The sequence below is a fragment of the Malaclemys terrapin genome, chromosome 5 (genome assembly GCF_027887155.1).
Source record: "Malaclemys terrapin pileata isolate rMalTer1 chromosome 5, rMalTer1.hap1, whole genome shotgun sequence".
Classification (NCBI taxonomy): domain Eukaryota; kingdom Metazoa; phylum Chordata; order Testudines; family Emydidae; genus Malaclemys; species Malaclemys terrapin.
In genome coordinates this window covers 52,631,713-52,649,087 of record NC_071509.1, presented here as the reverse complement: position 1 = coordinate 52,649,087, position 17,375 = coordinate 52,631,713, and the positions used below count along the sequence as shown (strand labels likewise).

Here is a 17,375-nt window from a genome sequence, read left to right as displayed (position 1 = left end):
ATTAGCAAGCACTTCAAAGAAGATTCTAGAGTAACTCCATTTAACATAATGGAATAACAAGTGAGATCAGAACCAGGATCCCTGTATAATAATAAATAATAAAAATAATAATAATATCTAGCTACATGCTTATAACACACTGGTGTTAGTTGGGTCTCCCCTCCAGAGAATCCTCATGAGAAGAGATGATTGGACCTAAAAACCATATATCAGTCCCAGACTCTATAAGCAGTTTGTTTGTTTTCTGGGCTAGTCTCTTCCACTGCTATTCAGTTCCCTCTAGCTTCCTCTTATTTAACGCAGTAAGGAGCCTCATCAGTTGTCAATTGAATGTAGAGTAAATAGACTCAAATGTGGACTAGCTTTGGCAAATGTGGACACAGAGTTTCTCATTAAGTTATCCTATTCTGAGAAATATTTTATTATGGTTAGTTTTATGACTTCCAATATCTAATTATCCTTCATTTAAAATCAGATAGGATTTTAATGATTATATGTTGCTTACTGCTTTGGCTATAACATGTTAATTATTTAACGTTTCATTAAATTGTTCTGCATACTTGCATAATCCCTTCAATAATCAGTCATTAAATGCTTTAAATCTCTAATTTCATTAAGTTTATTAACTGTTTTTCAGCTCTTATTGATGTTGATTCCAAACATAGTAAAGAGGAACTAAAGATGCCACTACTATTTATAACTTGACGGTCTAGCCATTAACACTGTTCATTTAATTACTTTTATTACCAATTTCTTTTTCCTTCATCATTAACAGAGGAAAATAAATATCTAAAAGTAACACTTCTATTGCCATTGTCTATCACTGTAGTCACTGGAAGAGGATTTTCTTCCTACAGCTCCAGTTTCTGGATTTGAATTAGTCTCTTTAAAATATCATGGTGACTTCCCACACACTCCCTATATTTTCAGTGGGGCTTTCTGATATCTGGGAAACTGTTGAATCTAGCATCATGTGATTTGTAACATCATGGTGGTAACCTGATTAGTTCCCACCTGTAGCATCATCCTGAACTGCATATAATACTTTGTTGATTGTCATGAAACCTTTATTTAAGTTAGAAAAAGTCTTCACTAATTCCTAGCTGGACTTTAGTTGCTAGTCTGAAGATTTCTATAATTTCTTAATTGTTATTCCCTTCAGCATGCTGTTTGTCAATTTATATTTTTATCTTTGGCTCTTTATTTCAAAGCTCCCTCCTTCTTAAATTAATTTATGTCGTGCTTACTGTGACCCAAAGCCTTTATTTAGCAATTCTGTATTATTTGAGCTTAACATATCCTCCTGCCAAACTTATTTTAATCCAGTGCAGATAGTTTTGCACAGGGCTTTCATATCTTTTGACAAATGATTCAAAATGGAAACTTTTTTTTTAAATAAAATAAACAGATTCTCCTCCTGATTATGAATCCAGTTTTTTCATGTTTAATTAGTATCTGCTGCCAAAGTCAGATGCACAAACATTAGAAGCTATATCCTGACAATTTAAGCACAACTCTCAGTGACTTCAATGAGAGTTCTGCAAACAGAACGAGACCAGGATCTGGCCCTCAGCCATTATAAAGCACTGGAATGACAGTTAATTATCTATTTATTAATCAAACTACTTTAAATATAGGTTTATGTAATTATTTTGTTTGTCTTTCATATTGAGAAGAAATGAACAATTTATATACTCTCTAAAAATAAAACTAAAATTTAAAAAGACATGTCTGAACAAAGAAGCTAAAATGCATGGGAAAAAAACAGTCAGAAAACATTGGCAGGCCAAATTTACCAGAAAGCTTGTAAAATATGAAAGACCAATAGAAATTATTTATTTATTTAAAATTCCAAAGAAAACTTTTTTTAAGCAAATAAAAAATTTGCAATCCATGCACTGTTGCAACGTTTCCTGTGAGGTGATGCGTGCCTCCTTTGAGGTGGCTAAAAACCCTCAACTCTCATTAACTGTTGAAACAAAAAGGAAGGAGACTTGAATACTGGTGGCTGTAAACTCAAGCAGCTCCAGACAAACTCAGTTAGAAGGCATTTATTTTATCTGATGCCACAGCTGTAGAAGTGACCATGACAGCAGCCACTAAGTAATACTCAGCCAAATAGTTCCTAACCTGCTACCTATTACTGAACTGCTTTGTTAACCTGGAGTGCCTACATTCAGTCTCAGAACCCTGGAGCACTTGCTGTGAAGAACTGACAGGCTACTTCTGGCAGACAGATATGACATCCCAAATCGGAGAGATCCCATCAGGTTCACAGGAACTGATGGCCACGTACATAACTCACAATTCCTTTAGTTCCCAAGTGGCATAATTGGTAATGTGCTATGATATTGTGAATGGTGATACTGTGTGAAACTCAAATGTTAACACCCAGCAACACATGGGAGCAATTCAGTAATCAGTGCTGAACATTTAATACAATTATTGTATCCTAAAGAAATAGTCTTGACTAAAACTGTAATACATCTCTAGAGAGCAATATTTTGTAATTAAAACAAATAAATAGGATAGGATTTGATGTAAATTTACATTTCTATATTATGGATAATGCTCTCACATTTTTTAACATGTTAATACTACCAAGTTATTCCTTTTGCCATTCAGCTTGCAGTGTCTCTCCTGTTTTCCTTAGCTTCCTCCATTTTGCTTGTGATCCTCTATTGCTTTGATTTTTGTTAAATTTGGTCTTGCTACGTGCCATTTTTTGCTTGCTTAGACCATGAAATTCTTACAGGATGGCTTAATTAGGAAGGCCAGAGCTTACTAATGTTTTCATTTCCTACACTGCACTTTTGTCTTGAAGAATGCTGTTTTGCATCTAAACTAACACTCTGGAATTTTTATATAACTTTTGCTTGGGAATGACAACATACACACTTCTAAAGTTATGTCGGCCTTTTTGAAAACACACCATCTACATTATTTTGCAGATGTAATGAGACTGCCAAGATGCTACCATGGACGTCAATGGGTGCAATCCCCTTGTCAAGATTTCAACATTGGCATGTAGTTCAAACAAATGTATGCAATTAATACGCTAAATTGGATTCTTATCTGCATTTATTGTTAGGCTATGGAGGCTAGAGTATCATACACCACCCTTAATTATCGGCGGGGTATGGGACATAGTTGTTTTCTGAGGCCAAGTTTCCAGGTTCTACAGATTTTTTTCCCGCATATAAACTCACCAGATCAGTATTTTAAAATTGTTCAACACTTACCCCCCAGAATTCACCTCCTATGATCATTAGCGAGGTGTATTCCATAGAATTTAAGATCAGGAATGACATAAAATGTATCTGCATAAGTACTCTGTTCTTTTATATCTTGATATTTATATAGTTTTACAGACTGTACTTTGTATTAAACATTGTCTCCTACGCTGAACCACACTGTGACACCTTGTACATGCGTTTAATTTGGTAAAATACGTCTGTGATAATAAAAGATTTCAGACTGTTCATTTTACTTACTGTTCACATAGACATTAAATGTTAGAGAGGACTTGGCATCAGAATTGGATACAAAAAATGTGTAAATGCCTCCTTCTGTTCCCTTTAATCGGGTAAGGTGAAGTTCACTCCTGTATCTGCAAAGACAGGGAAATTAAATATTACCACATTTGTTACTCACCAAGTGCATGGAAGGCTAGTTGCTTAGTGATGAAGTAAATTTAAAGATATTCTGAATGTAAATATTCAGACTGTTTATGTCACAGTTTATGCTGAAACGCACATTTTATTATATTTAAAGCTCTCTTAGGACTAAATCTTGCCCTTGCCTATACAGGGAAAAAAGTGGGGAAAGAGCCTGAAAGGTTTTGCATAAGCAGCAATATGCACACTATGAGGGTTTAGAAGGTATCCAGCCATGGTCCACAAGAGTGTGCTAGCAGATATACTCAGCTGGCACAACACAGTGACCACAGCTGGCACAACACAGTGACCACAGAGAGGGCATGATTATGCACAAACAGATGAGCATCTATGCCATCATCCACAGTAAAACAGCACCAGGAGCAGCAAGAATGGTTCTCCCATACCACAAAGTTGGAAACAAGCACCTCATGGCATAATAAGCCAGCATCCTGCCCCGTGACAGGAGGATTTCTTTGGCATTTCTCTTTCCCCAGTCCTTTTGGGATTGGGGGCAAGGGAATAATTTCTTTTGCATCTCCCCACCCTCATCTTCTGTTGGAAGATTCCAGGAGCTGTCTCAAATTAAATCAGTCATGCTTATAATTACTCATATTACCTGTTATTGCCCACAGTCTTGAATTTGACATAGTGATCAGATGAATTGTGTAATGTTTCATTCATATACAACCACACTTCTTCTTCTGGTCTTGGATACGCATCATACTCAACTATTAAATTTAGATTTTCCCCAGCATTTACATCTACTGTTGTATTCTTCGTAGTAGACACATTGACAAATCCTTTATCTGATTGCCATAATAAGAAAAAAAATCAATTTTAAAGGCAATTTTTACCCAATACTTCAATATTCTATTACACTATTTACTAATACCAGGTCAGTGGTCCAACATCGAGCTGTGAGACAGGAAACCTTATCTAGGAAAAAGAAGAACAGGAGTACTTGTGGCACCTTAGAGACTAACAAATTTATTAGAGCATAAGCTTTCGTGGACTACAGCCCACTTCTTCGGATGCATATAGAATGGAACATATATTGAGGAGATATATATACACACATACAGAGAGCATAAACAGGTGGGAGTTGTCTTACCAACTCTGAGAGGCCAATTAATTAAGAGAAAAAAAAAAAAACTTTTGAAGTGATAATCAAGCTAGCCCAGTACAGACAGTTAAGAAGTGTGAGAATACTTACAAGGGGAGATAGATTCAATGTTTGTAATGGCTCAGCCATTCCCAGTCCTTATTCAAACCAGAGTTGATTGTGTCTAGTTTGCATATCAATTCCAGCTCAGCAGTCTCTCGTTGGAGTCTGTTTTTGTTTTTAACAGACTCCAACGAGAGACTGCTGAGCTAGAATTGATATGCAAACTAGACACAATCAACTCCGGTTTGAATAAGGACTGGGAATGGCTGAGCCATTACAAACATTGAATCTATCTCCCCTTGTAAGTATTCTCACACTTCTTAACTGTCTGTACTGGGCTAGCTTGATTATCACTTCAAAAGTTTGTTTGTTTTTTTTTCTCTTAATTAATTGGCCTCTCAGAGTTGGTAAGACAACTCCCACCTGTTTATGCTCTCTGTATGTGTGTATATATCTCCTCAATATATGTTCCATTCTATATGCATCCGAAGAAGTGGGCTGTAGTCCACGAAAGCTTATGCTCTAATAAATTTGTTAGTCTCTAAGGTGCCACAAGTACTCCTGTTCTTCTTTTTGCGGATACAGACTAACACGGCTGCTACTCTGAAACTTATCTAGGAAGTATACTCTGAACTCTCACCTGCTACTACCAAGTCCACTAGCTACATATGGGAATGAAGCTTTGGCTGCAAAAGAGAGCAACAACCAAACAACTTACAGCAGCCATGGTTGGCAAACCTACAGTTGCTTTAGCAGAAGTAATTTAATCTGGTAATAAATTGAAATATCCTGACCATGCTCTTGGATAAATTGAGTACATGCTTAAATTTTACTCACATACTTAAATGTTTCCATAATTGAAGCCCTTGACAGTTTGCTGGAGAAGAAATGTTGACAACAAACGCAAGATAAATTGATTGTTTGTGACAATATACCTTGAGTTTTTGCTATCGTGTACTTAATGTTTCACTGTCGTATCATTCTTAATTACAAGTGAAACTATCAAAAACTGTAATTAATGACATATGCACTAAGTTCACAGATCTGGATACCAATCCTTCTAAACGAAGGCATTTCTGTTCATCTACTATTGTGTCTTAAATTTTATTTGGGACATATCATTTATCACCATTAATTTATCTTCTAAAATATCATGTAGTGCAATATATTTACTGAAATGATTTTCTTTTAGTTAATAAGCTCATCAGCTTTAATACTACCCTCTTTAAAAGACAAATTTTCAATTCCATATTTATTCATATGTGCATTGTCAGTTTCAGATCACTTGGCAGAAAGTGGTTTACTGCTTGTTCCTGATCCACAATAGCTATCATTTAAGTTAGACCAAAAGTTAGAATTCGGGGCCCCCATGCTTCCAAATTGCTCTGCCTGGTTGGACCCAGGTACTAAAGCCATAATAAAGTCAGTGGGACTCTGTGAAAGCAGAAGTCTGACAGTGCAGAGCCATGGAAATTTCAAAATAGGAACACAGGAGCTGTTGTACCAGATCAAGCCTGTGGTCCATCTAGTCCAGTATCGTGTCTCTGATACTGGTCAGAATACTTCAGAGGAATATGTAAGAAGCCCAACAGCAAGCAGGTATGATACAACCTGCTCCCTCCTAGTTAGAAATGTGTTTAAACCCCAAAACATGAGGTTTTTATCCCATTGCAAACTCTTGTTTTGCATTAACTCTGGATATATTTGTTCATTCAATACATCTTGGAACCTTATTAAGTTCAAGACTGTATCTGAGACATTTCAAATAAAATTCAGTGATTAAACTGTCAATACCCAAAACAGAATTTTAGTAATTGCTTGTATTTTACAGAAATCAACCTGTTTTCAAAAATATATATATCAGTAGATTCATCAACATAGCTATTATTTCTTCCAAGCCTTTTGGTTAATGTCAAAAGGTGTGTTAATTTAGTGTCTGATACAATCTCAAAGATCTCTCAGTTCCCTCCCCCTATATTTCACTTCTTTGATCCTAGGAGTTGGAACAATAAAGAAAAGCAATAACCTATTTTGTCAATTAACAGTAAAAGAGTCCAGAACAGATTGTTTAGTTTATTGTAGGTGAAACTCAAGGAAACAAAAAAATATTGTTTTGAAAATAAAAAATTCCAGCTTTTAACTGATTAAGAACTTTATTTTTTTATTAAGCATAACATATAAGTATTTTTTCCTTGTAAAAATATTTTTGTTTTATAGTACTATGCTCATTGCATTTAATAAAGCAAGTATGCACAGAGCAACTGTTTTTTTCTCCCGTATTTCACAAAACTATTCTGAATGAACCAATTCAGCAAACTCATTTGCATTTGGAGTATTTATAATAGGCTCTGTATTGAACAGTCCCTTATATTCCCTTATAATAAACTTTCTTATTTCCCCAACCCTTGCTCTTTGTAAAAGATTCTATCCTTTAATACTTAACATTGCTTCAGTACTCATTAGCTTACTTTATATAACAATTTAGTTTCATGTATAGCAACAGAGCAAAACATACATCAAAATTATAGGCCAGATCTTCAACCGGTGTGAATAGGTGTAACTGCATTAAAACCAAGGGAGCTGTGCTGATTTACACCAGCTCAGAATCTGATTCAAACACTTATCTTATTTCTGCTTTCCTTGAGTTACTAGGGAGAACCATGCAAACAGTTTTGCAATGGTATTTGTGAAAGAAAACTGTTTTAAAAGGGGGGAAAAAAGATGACAACAGAGTAACCACTACATCAAGAAATATTGAGGTTTCACAGCTAGATTATTTTTTTTCCAATTTCTACATTCACGGAAGCAGAGGAACCGAAAATCTTTTAGCTAGTAACTTGGAATTATTCAAAATTTTCTTACTAACTACATCAATATGCTCCTTTATCAATTTAGCAAATTAGCACTTAACTGTGATTTTAATATTTTAAAAGTACGGCTCGTCATACAAATTAATACAGGGCATTTGGAATCTAAATAGTCTTCTCAGCACAGCCTGTTACTAAAAGGGGTAGAGTAAGAAGATCTGCTTGCTCTTAAAGGGTGTGATCCAAATCCCATTGAAGTCAACGGATGGGAGTCTTTCTACTGATTTCAGTGGGCTTTGAACAAGACCATGTATTTTATGCTATAATGCTGTACAGAAAATAAATAAATAAATGGTACTTGTAATTTTATAAAAATTCTCCCAATTATTCTTTTAAACAGAGTTCAGAGTGTGGCTTCTCCTACATAAAACATATTAACACACCAATGGATGTAACAGAAAATCAATTTCCTATACATGGAATATGGGTATTGAAGACCTGTTTTATATTTGCTCTGCCAGCACTATAGAGCATGGGAATAATGTAAGACAAATTTGTGTGGGACTGGTAATAACTCTGCACATTATCAAGATGGGCTGAGGCAAGACCCACAGCAGGAGGTAAGATTCCAGAAGATGGTTCCATACAAAGATGGGTGAGCAGATGAAGAAAGGGAAGTTTTGTGCTTCATTAAGACTGAAATAGTTTTAAAATTAAACCAGTTAAGAGCACACAAACCAGAGAGATGCAAACATTGTTGAGGTTGCTCTTCTATGCAAGATCACATTTGATTGACAAAGAGTAGGTTACAGTCATTAAAGAAGTGATACACTCTAAAGCTTTAATCTTTCTTTTTCTACATATCACCAGTCTGCAATACCTTTTTAATAATAAGCTCTACTCTTCCATATTGCAGAGGATGTTTACTTTGCATTTTATCTTTCCAGCTCTTAGAAATGTTGTATTTCTTTAAGAATTATTTACCTAGTATGTTCAAGGTTATTGTGACATTGGATGATCCAAAAGAGTTTCTTGCTTGGCATGTGAATGCTCCAGAATCATTAACTCCCACTGAACGGATGCTCAATGTTAATTTCCTTTCATATTCATAATCACCGATATTCTTGCTTTTGCTTTTAACAGTCTGTCGGAAAAAAACAATTAACATCTAAAATACTGTGTATGCAGCAGCCTTCCTAGATAAATTAAAAATAGAAGTAATTATAACTTCCCTGCATTAATATTCATAACTTTAAACCGGAATAATAAGCCTTCGTGACAAACCTGTCACTGGAACCTCTCCATACAAAACAACTACATGATCAATTCTCTGTGAAAAATAATGCTCTTCCCAAAGCTGTATTCTCTTTCCCATGTTCTTTATTGCCTCTCCTCCTCAAATCCCACGCCTACACCCTAAGTCTGTTGGGTTTCACTGGGCTAGCTCTCTCTAAATGAGAGCCCCATTTTATTGGATGCTGAGCACCCTCAACTCCAAATGGTTTCAATGGGAGCTATAGGCACATGGCACCTTGCAATTAGATTTTATTAATAGTCCTCAGGCAGGGGATCTAGTTTGTTCACATGTCTGAAGAGTACCAGATCATTAGAAATGGGCCAAAACCACAAAGTTCAAATCCAAATTTCCCCAAATATTGGTGTTTGTGTCAGTGGGCCAAGGCCAGTTCCCTGGAGGTAATTTTCCAGCACCAAGAAAGATTCAGGTTCTGCAGAAAGCAAACTTCCATTCATATTAAAAATAACATTTCTAGTCCTTCTGTGTGGAGACTAGATGAGACCTTGGCATTGAATTTCACTTTGATGTTGCTTGGAAGTTGAAGCTAGCACAGAATGTGGCTGTTGGGCTGGCAGTTGGTGCATCAAACAGCATGTAAAAAAACATTACCCCAAGAGTTGCTCTGGCTCTCAGCAAAGTTCCAGGTAGAGTTTAAGGTGCTAATTTTAAACTGCCAAGTCCTCCTACAGCTTGAGAAGAGGAACCACTTCTCTCTTGGGTCTTTCTATCACAGCTGAGTTCAGCAGTGGTGATCAGCAAGGAGCTCTCTCAACACACTCAACAGGGAGCTGCCAGTAGGCTGCTCGGTGAGGGGTCCTCAGCTTTGGAATACATTTCCCTCTTTGATCTGCAAGCATCTGGATTTATTAACCTTCTGGGCAAACTGGAAAGCCATTTTTTCCCCTCAAACACTTAATATGTTGGAGGTTGTGTCTAGGGGGTACGGTCTGGGAGCTGAAGAAAGATTTTAGGTGGGATCTCATGATATGGTTGGGTAGTAAGTGCTTTTAGTTTTTTGTGTCAATCTACTATTAAATTGGAATGACTTGTCATTTGAAATTAGATCAAAGCATAGTGTTGAAATATTTTTTTAGATGTTCTAATGAAAATGTTTTCATTTGGAGAGGTGTTAGAGATTTCCAGGTGTTTTATCCATTTAACACAGTTATGACTTTTGGCTTCTTTATCGTTAATATTTTATATGTTAAGTTTTATATGGAAGTGGTTGTTTAGAACAGATCTTCTACTGATTTTTCAAAAGCAGCAACAGCTACTATTAGTGATCAGGGAAGCAGTTACCATTTTTTACTTTGACCTATTCAGGCCAATATGCAATTCTGCCTCTATTTAAACTCAGTAATGTTAAGTATTCTAGCCATTCCAATACAAAATTTAATTTGACATTCAATATTTAAATGATTGCTTCCCCTGATATTTACTAAACAAGACTGAAAGGTCAAACTTATTTGGTCAAAAATATTTTTCTTGTAGATTTTTCTTCATAAAGATGTAAACCAATATAGCATGAAAAAATGTGGTCGAGAAAAGATCCTGACCTTACTGCAATCAAACAAGAAAATAAAAGTGCTCAAATGCAAGATTTATAGTTAACCTTGGCAAAGAACCAAAAGCCCCATCTGCAAGTACCATACTGCCTACATGTTATTTAGGCTTTAACTCTTGAAGCTGTGAGCTGGGATTTCCCAAGAGATATGCACTTAGTGATAGAAACTCTGCCAGCATCAATGGATTAGTTAGGAATGGCATAGAGAACCCGAGAGAGTCAGTATCCAGGTCATATTTGCCTGAGGTTGTATGATTTATCGATCATTACAATATCACAGAAGCTATTTTTCTATACACACATGAACGGCAAATTATGTATTCCAGTCACTACCATTAACAGTAAAAGACTTGCCAATTAACATGGGATTGTATACTGCAGGAGTAGTAGTAGGCCTTATTACCAACAACAACCAGTTTGGGAACTTCAGGTACTTTTATAAACTATGGCCAAACTCTTCAATGCTGCTCAGATCTTGCCGCTCCTGTTGAGATCAATGGAATTTGTGGGTGCTCAGTAGTTCTGTATTTAGGTACACCAATATAGGCAGGCTGATCTTCAGGTTTAAGAGCCTAACATCAGGCACCCAGATTTGAAAACACAGGGTATGTGGAAGCTGCTCTTCCCCCGGGCTGTGATCAATGATGCAAGTAGCCCACAGAGAAAAGCAGGAGTGTGCCTGGTGCCCCCTCTTTGGCATGCATGGTGTTGTAAGGACAAGTCCCAGTACTGCCCTAAGTAAGGAATGGAGGTAAACTGAAATGGGCCAAATGTTACTTACTTGAGATAAACATGTACATATCTTCGCAGAAGTTTTATTTTCAAAGAATACTGACATAAATGCCTTTCTAAGGTCCTGTTGTTTTTTACTGTGTTTTAAAACTTAAATGATCTTACCGTGTTATTTTGAGGAATCCAATTAGCTTTTAATGAACTATCTACATCTCTTATTGTGCATGTAACTTCAAATTCTTCCCCTTCTTTGAGAAGCTGGCTGGGTTTGGATAAGGTGATAACAGGGAGGGCTTTGTGAACTGGAAAACAATTTATAAGTGCATTATTTTTCATTACATTCAGAGCTTCCAAGAGAGATAAAAATCAACAAGTCATTAACCTTCCAACAAAATTCAGACCTCTTAGAGGCATTCAAATCTCTGCAATATATTAGAGTACTGTTTTCATGCTAAGTATATTTCGATTTTATCCCCTTTTAAACTATACTTAAAGTTAGGAAACACTTAGATCTACTCAAGTCACATGGATTAATGCAAGTCACATGGATAAATGTGGACAGTATTTAACAATCAATCAGGTAACTCATTCTATGACAATGATGAACCTGCTGAAGTCTACAACTAAAACCAGTTAGAATTAGGTCACTAAGGAATTGCATCTTGAAATTAAATGCAATTTCTTAAATATAAAATGTCTAAGTGAATTTAGTGCTCTTGAAAAAAAGTCTAACTGAATGCCCTAAAAGCTGAAAGATCTCCACTTAGCCAAAGGACAGGAACTGCATAGGGAATGACAGTGCTTGATTTTACCACACCACCCAGACCTTGGGCCTTAACTCTGCGTGAGATGGATGATAAGGGGAGAATGTAGGTCTTCATCAAGACTGACAAGGTTGCCAAATGAGATGGCTTTGGTGATGTGTTACTGACTTAGTAGGCTAGATACACAGCTGTTTTAAGTTGGTGTAATTGTGCTGAACTCAATCAAGTAATGACAATTTACACTATCTGAGGATTGTGTACCTATGTATTTATCTGTAATATCTAAAGCTTTTCAATTTCCTTCTTTTCATTTTCTCTTTTGTTGCTTCAACATTTTCCCCCAATCCTTCCTTTAAATTGTTTCTTGTACTATAGTATAATAAATAATAATAAAAGTATCATAGAAATATAGGGGTGGAAGGGACCAGGAGAAGTCATCTATTCCAACCCTCTGTGCAGCTGCAGACCCAAGTATACCCTGTCCCTGACAGGTGTTTGTCCAGCCTGTTCTTAAATATCTCTAATGTGAGGGGTTCCATAGTGTACTTTACAAGCCTATTCCAAAGATTAACTATCCTTATAGTTAGAAATTTTTCCAGTTAACTCACCTACCTTCAGAGGACATGGAGAACAATTGATCACCATCTTCTTTATAACAGCCCTTAACATATTTTGAAAACTGTTATCAGGTCCCAGCTCAGTCTTTATAATATAATATTTAATATTAGGGAGGGGGTCTTTTCTCAAGACTAAATAGGCCATTATTAAACCTTTCCTGATAGATCAGGTTTTCTAAATCTTTGATCATTGTTGTTGCTCTACTCTGGACTCTCTCCAATTTGTCCACAGGGCCGGCTCTAGGCACCAGCAAAACAAGCTGGTGCTTGGGACGGCACATTTTTAGGGGCGGCATTCTGGCGCGGGCCATGCTGCCCCTAAAAATGTGCCCCAGCCGCCCTAATTCACCTCCGCTGCTGCCGCTCGCGCACCACTGTTTGCCCTCCCTCCCAGGCTCTCAAACCCGGGAGGGAGGGGGAGATCCCGAGCGGCCGCGGTGCGCGAAACAGCTGATTCGCGCACCGCAGCCGCTCGGGATCTCCCCCTCCCTCCCGGGTTTGAGAGCCTGGGAGGGAGGGGGAGACCCCAAGCGGCTGCGGCGCGCGAAACAGCTGATTCGCGTGCCGCGGCCGCTTGGGATCTCCCCCTCCCTTCCAGGTTTGAGAGCCTGGGGGGAGGGGGAGACCCCGAGTGGCCACGGCGCACGCGCTGCTTCTCCCTCTCCCTCCCTCCCTCCTAGGCTTGAGAGCCTGGGAGGAGGAGGCAGGGCTGGGGATTTGGGGAAGGGGCGGAGTTGAGGCGGGGCCGGGGATGGGATAAGAAAAAAACAGGGGGGGGGGGGGGCGGCCAAAATTGTTTTCGCTTGGGGAGGCAAAAATCCTACAGCCGGCCCTGTCCACATCTTTCTTAAAGTGTGGCACCCAGAACTGGACACAATATACAGCTGAGGCCTCAACAATGCCAAGTAGAGTGGGACGATTGCCTTCTGTGGCTTACATATGATACGCCTGTTAATATGCCCCAGAATGATATTAGCCTTTTTTGCAACTACATCACATTTTTGACTCATATTTAATTTGAGATCCACCATAAACCCCAGATCGTTTTCAGTAGTACTATCACCTAGCCAGTTATTCCCCATTTTGTAGCTGTGCCTTTGATTTTTCCTTCCGTAGTGTAGTAATTTGTACTTGTTTTTATTGAATTTCATCTTGATGATTTCAGACCAATTCTCTGATTTGTCAAGTCATTCTGAATTCTAATCCTGTCCTCCAAAGTGCTTGTAGCCCCTTCCCGCATGTTGTCATCTGAAAAGTTTATAAGCACACTCTCTACTTCATTACCCAAGTCATTAATGAAAATACTGAATAGTAACAGACCCAGGACAGACCACTGAGGGACCTGATTAGGTACATCCCCCACAGTTTGACAGAGAACCATTGATAACTATTCTTGGGAGTATGGTCTTTCAATCAGTTCTGCACCAGTTTGCTTATGAGAATTTTCATGTGGGACTGTGTGAAAAGCTTCACTAAAACCAAGATATCTCACATCTACTACTTCCACCCTATCCACTAGGCCAATAATCCTATCAAAGAAGGAAAATGGTTTGGTTTGGCATGATTTGTTCTTGGCAAATTCGTGTTGGCTATTTCATATAATTCTATTTTCTTCTGGGTTTATAAACTGATTGTTTAATAATCTGTTCCAGTATGTTTCCAGTTATCAAACTCTAAAATTCCCGGGTCCTTTTTGTTCCCCTTTTGAAAGGTAGGTAGTATGTTTGACCTTCTCCAGTCCTCTGGGACCTTACCAATCCTACATGAGCTCTAAAAGATAATCGCTAATGATTCCAAGATTGCTTCAGCTAGTTCTTTAAGAACTCTACGGTGAATTTCACCAGATCCTGCCAACTTGAATACTTATCTAAATATTCTTTCACCTGTTCTTTCCTGATTTTGGTTTGTTTTTCTTCCCCCTTATTGCTAATATAATACCAAGCTCTTATATAGAACTTTTCATATTTGACTCTTGTGCCAGTGGAATTGAACTCTCCCCTTCTGGACTACAAGTGGTGAAAACAGCAGTCTGATACAAGGAGCTCTGGATTTTATTCCTGGTTCTACCACACCTTTGGAGAGTGAACTTGGGCAAGCTATTTAAACCTTAAAAAGATGTGCACCTCAATCGTTAATATATTTTAGGCGCTTTCATTAATTAGGCTTATACTTCCTTCTCTCCAAACTGATTTACAACAATTTGCTAACATACAATGTCATTAGAAGGTTAAATAAAAGATCTGTCTAAAAGGGCTTAAAATTCAAGAGGCAGATAAGAGGTAAACAATAACAAATGGCAGCTTTACCAGTGATGTCCCATTCAAAATTAGAGGACAAGATTTTTATACCTACCTTTTTTCACCCATGAAGAAAATAAGATTGTTCCATACCCTCCTTCCCCTACCACACAGCTTCTCTCCCTCTCACACACACACACAAACACACACCTTACTTCAGTTGTGAGAAACTGTATTTGTTAGCTTACTACATTTTGTTAAACAGAATGTATTATCAGTTCTTCCAGTTTCAATTATACAGATAACAGTAAGGTGATGAGGTGTCCTAGTATTCTGGTTTAACAGGACAGACCTGTCCAAATCTATTGAATACTATAAGTTTTAACAAAGCAAACGAATTAAAAAGCCAGCATCGAAGACGAGTGTCAGCACTGGAGCAGGGCTCAGAAAAGCCTGGGTCCCCAAATTTCTTTTAGAATCCACAGAAGTACCCAAAATCAGCAGGGATTTTGCCAAACCTTTCTAAGATCCCCACTGTCGACCTTTATGTGACACCTCTTCTCTTGTCCCTTCAAACACAAACACACACACACCACTCTACTAAATTCCAGATCTGGAACAAGCTCCGAAATCCCTGCAACCTATCCACCCAGCTACCAAAACCTCAAACAGGCACCTATTTATGACTATATTTTAAAATGTATTCTGTTTTATTATATGAAAAAAATCTAGTAATCCTAAACTTGCATTGTTAAATCAAATCTTTCTATGAAAAACAGTGATAAGTTCAAGATCCATTAGTGTTTCTTAGGAGAGTATTCGCAGCAGTGTTCATCAATCTGTTTTGTTCAGATGAATGCCCATATGCATGCAGAGGGGAAAATGTGCATTTACCTGGCCTTACAATCAGGTATTTATTTTCTGAAATTGTCTCAACTCCATTTTGTTTTGCTGAGCATTGGTAGCACCCTTTAAATGATCTTTGTACATGTCTGATAGTGATTCCTTTCTGGGGATTGGAAATAAGCGTCAAATTCTCGGGGAATGGTTTGCCACCACATAATTTCAAGGTGAAATGTGAAACGTCTGGATCTGTCACTGGACACACCACAAGAGCATCACTGTCCTCGTTTACATAGATGAAAGGGTCAGAGTCAGTAAGGAAAAGGATCTGTGGATCTGTAAAGAAGACAAATATGTTAAAAAGTCAGGAACTGTACAAGTTAAAGTTCCAAAAAACCAAACTCTGTCAGATTGCACAAAGAATACATTAAATTATACATTTTACAAATATACTATGTCAATTCAAGTTTACTAAGTTAATGTTGCTAATAGAATTTTAGAAAACTTCCATATTTTCTGACTGTGCACTATGCTAAGGTGCAATAGTTTTAAAACTCCATCACTTGAGAGTTTTGTGAAAGAAAAAATTCTTATTTTTTCTTTTATCTTTAAAGAGAGGAAATTATTGTTTCCTTCTTATCTAACTCAAAAAATGCCAGAATAGATTTTGCTCAGACTATTAAAAAAATCACCTCTGAGCTGAGACCAGGTTTATTGAGTTTCATGCCCAGAAGGAGAATTTCTGAGAAATGTATGAGCAAGTGAAAGTTGAACTGCAACCTCAATTATAATTTTCACTTCTAAAAGAGACAATCTAAATGAACACATATTGCTACCAGAGGAAATACCAAAGTTCTCTCTCCCTGAAAATACTGGGGTATTTACATAAGCATTTGGTTAATCCATAGTATTGAAAAATTATGATGTAATTATTCTGTATGACTGCTTACAATTTTTCATGTCAGTCAATCTACAGTACAGTAATATCTAATGTATTAAGTATTTTATAACCAAAGCTGAAGTCCATGCTAGCTGCTAATTTTAAAATACTAATAATTTGTCCAACAAGATTGAAAATAAAAAAATTAAGAGATTTTACAATGACTGTCAAAGTTTATTTATGCCCCCATCTTCCATACCACTGCCCCGGGCTATAGTTCACATTGGAGGAGTAGAATTAGAACAAGTTTTGCTCCTTTTATTTAAGTTGGTCTTCATGTAACTTTTACATCCACTATCCTGAAATCACTACAGGGACTTAAGAACTAGCACCAGAAAATAGAGACCCACAATGAGGATAGAAAGAAGAAAACAAGAGCATAGCATATTGTTTAACCAAAACAAGAATAAATAGCACATTTTAAGCTTGTTTTACTTATACTGTATACTTTAAAGATCTGTAGCCTAGAGAACTTTGCAGTGAGAGATGGAGTCAGCTAAGGAAAGAACATCTAATCCGAATCATTCTGTGGAAGGATAAAGTGACATTGAGCCCACTGGCCTAGTTGCAATATGAAGACATAGCATTAACTGTGCTTCTTTTCAAGTGGCAGAAACTCCCCCCACTCCCCCCCAAAAAAATTGAACGCAAAAGCAGCTCAGGGCAAGACCCTTACTGTAGGCTTACTGTCCTGCAGCAAGAGTTTAATGGGTTCCAAATAAGATGGTAGCATACACAGAAGCACTGAAT

The 17,375-nt window shown here is 37.3% G+C and overlaps 1 protein-coding gene across 2 annotated transcripts in view; it reads right to left on the bottom strand.

Annotated features, from left to right (window-relative positions):
* Nucleotides 1-17,375, bottom strand: part of KIT (KIT proto-oncogene, receptor tyrosine kinase) — a 74,387-nt gene that overhangs the window by 30,036 nt on the left and 26,976 nt on the right. For both annotated transcript variants that reach the window (XM_054030840.1, XM_054030841.1), the window contains exons 3-7: nt 15,737-16,021; nt 11,390-11,526; nt 8,616-8,775; nt 4,276-4,465; nt 3,495-3,610 (exon numbers count right to left, since the gene is read on the bottom strand). In XM_054030840.1, the coding sequence (XP_053886815.1) occupies nt 3,495-3,610; nt 4,276-4,465; nt 8,616-8,775; nt 11,390-11,526; nt 15,737-16,021 (888 nt within the window). The remainder of the gene's footprint in view (nt 1-3,494; nt 3,611-4,275; nt 4,466-8,615; nt 8,776-11,389; nt 11,527-15,736; nt 16,022-17,375) is intronic.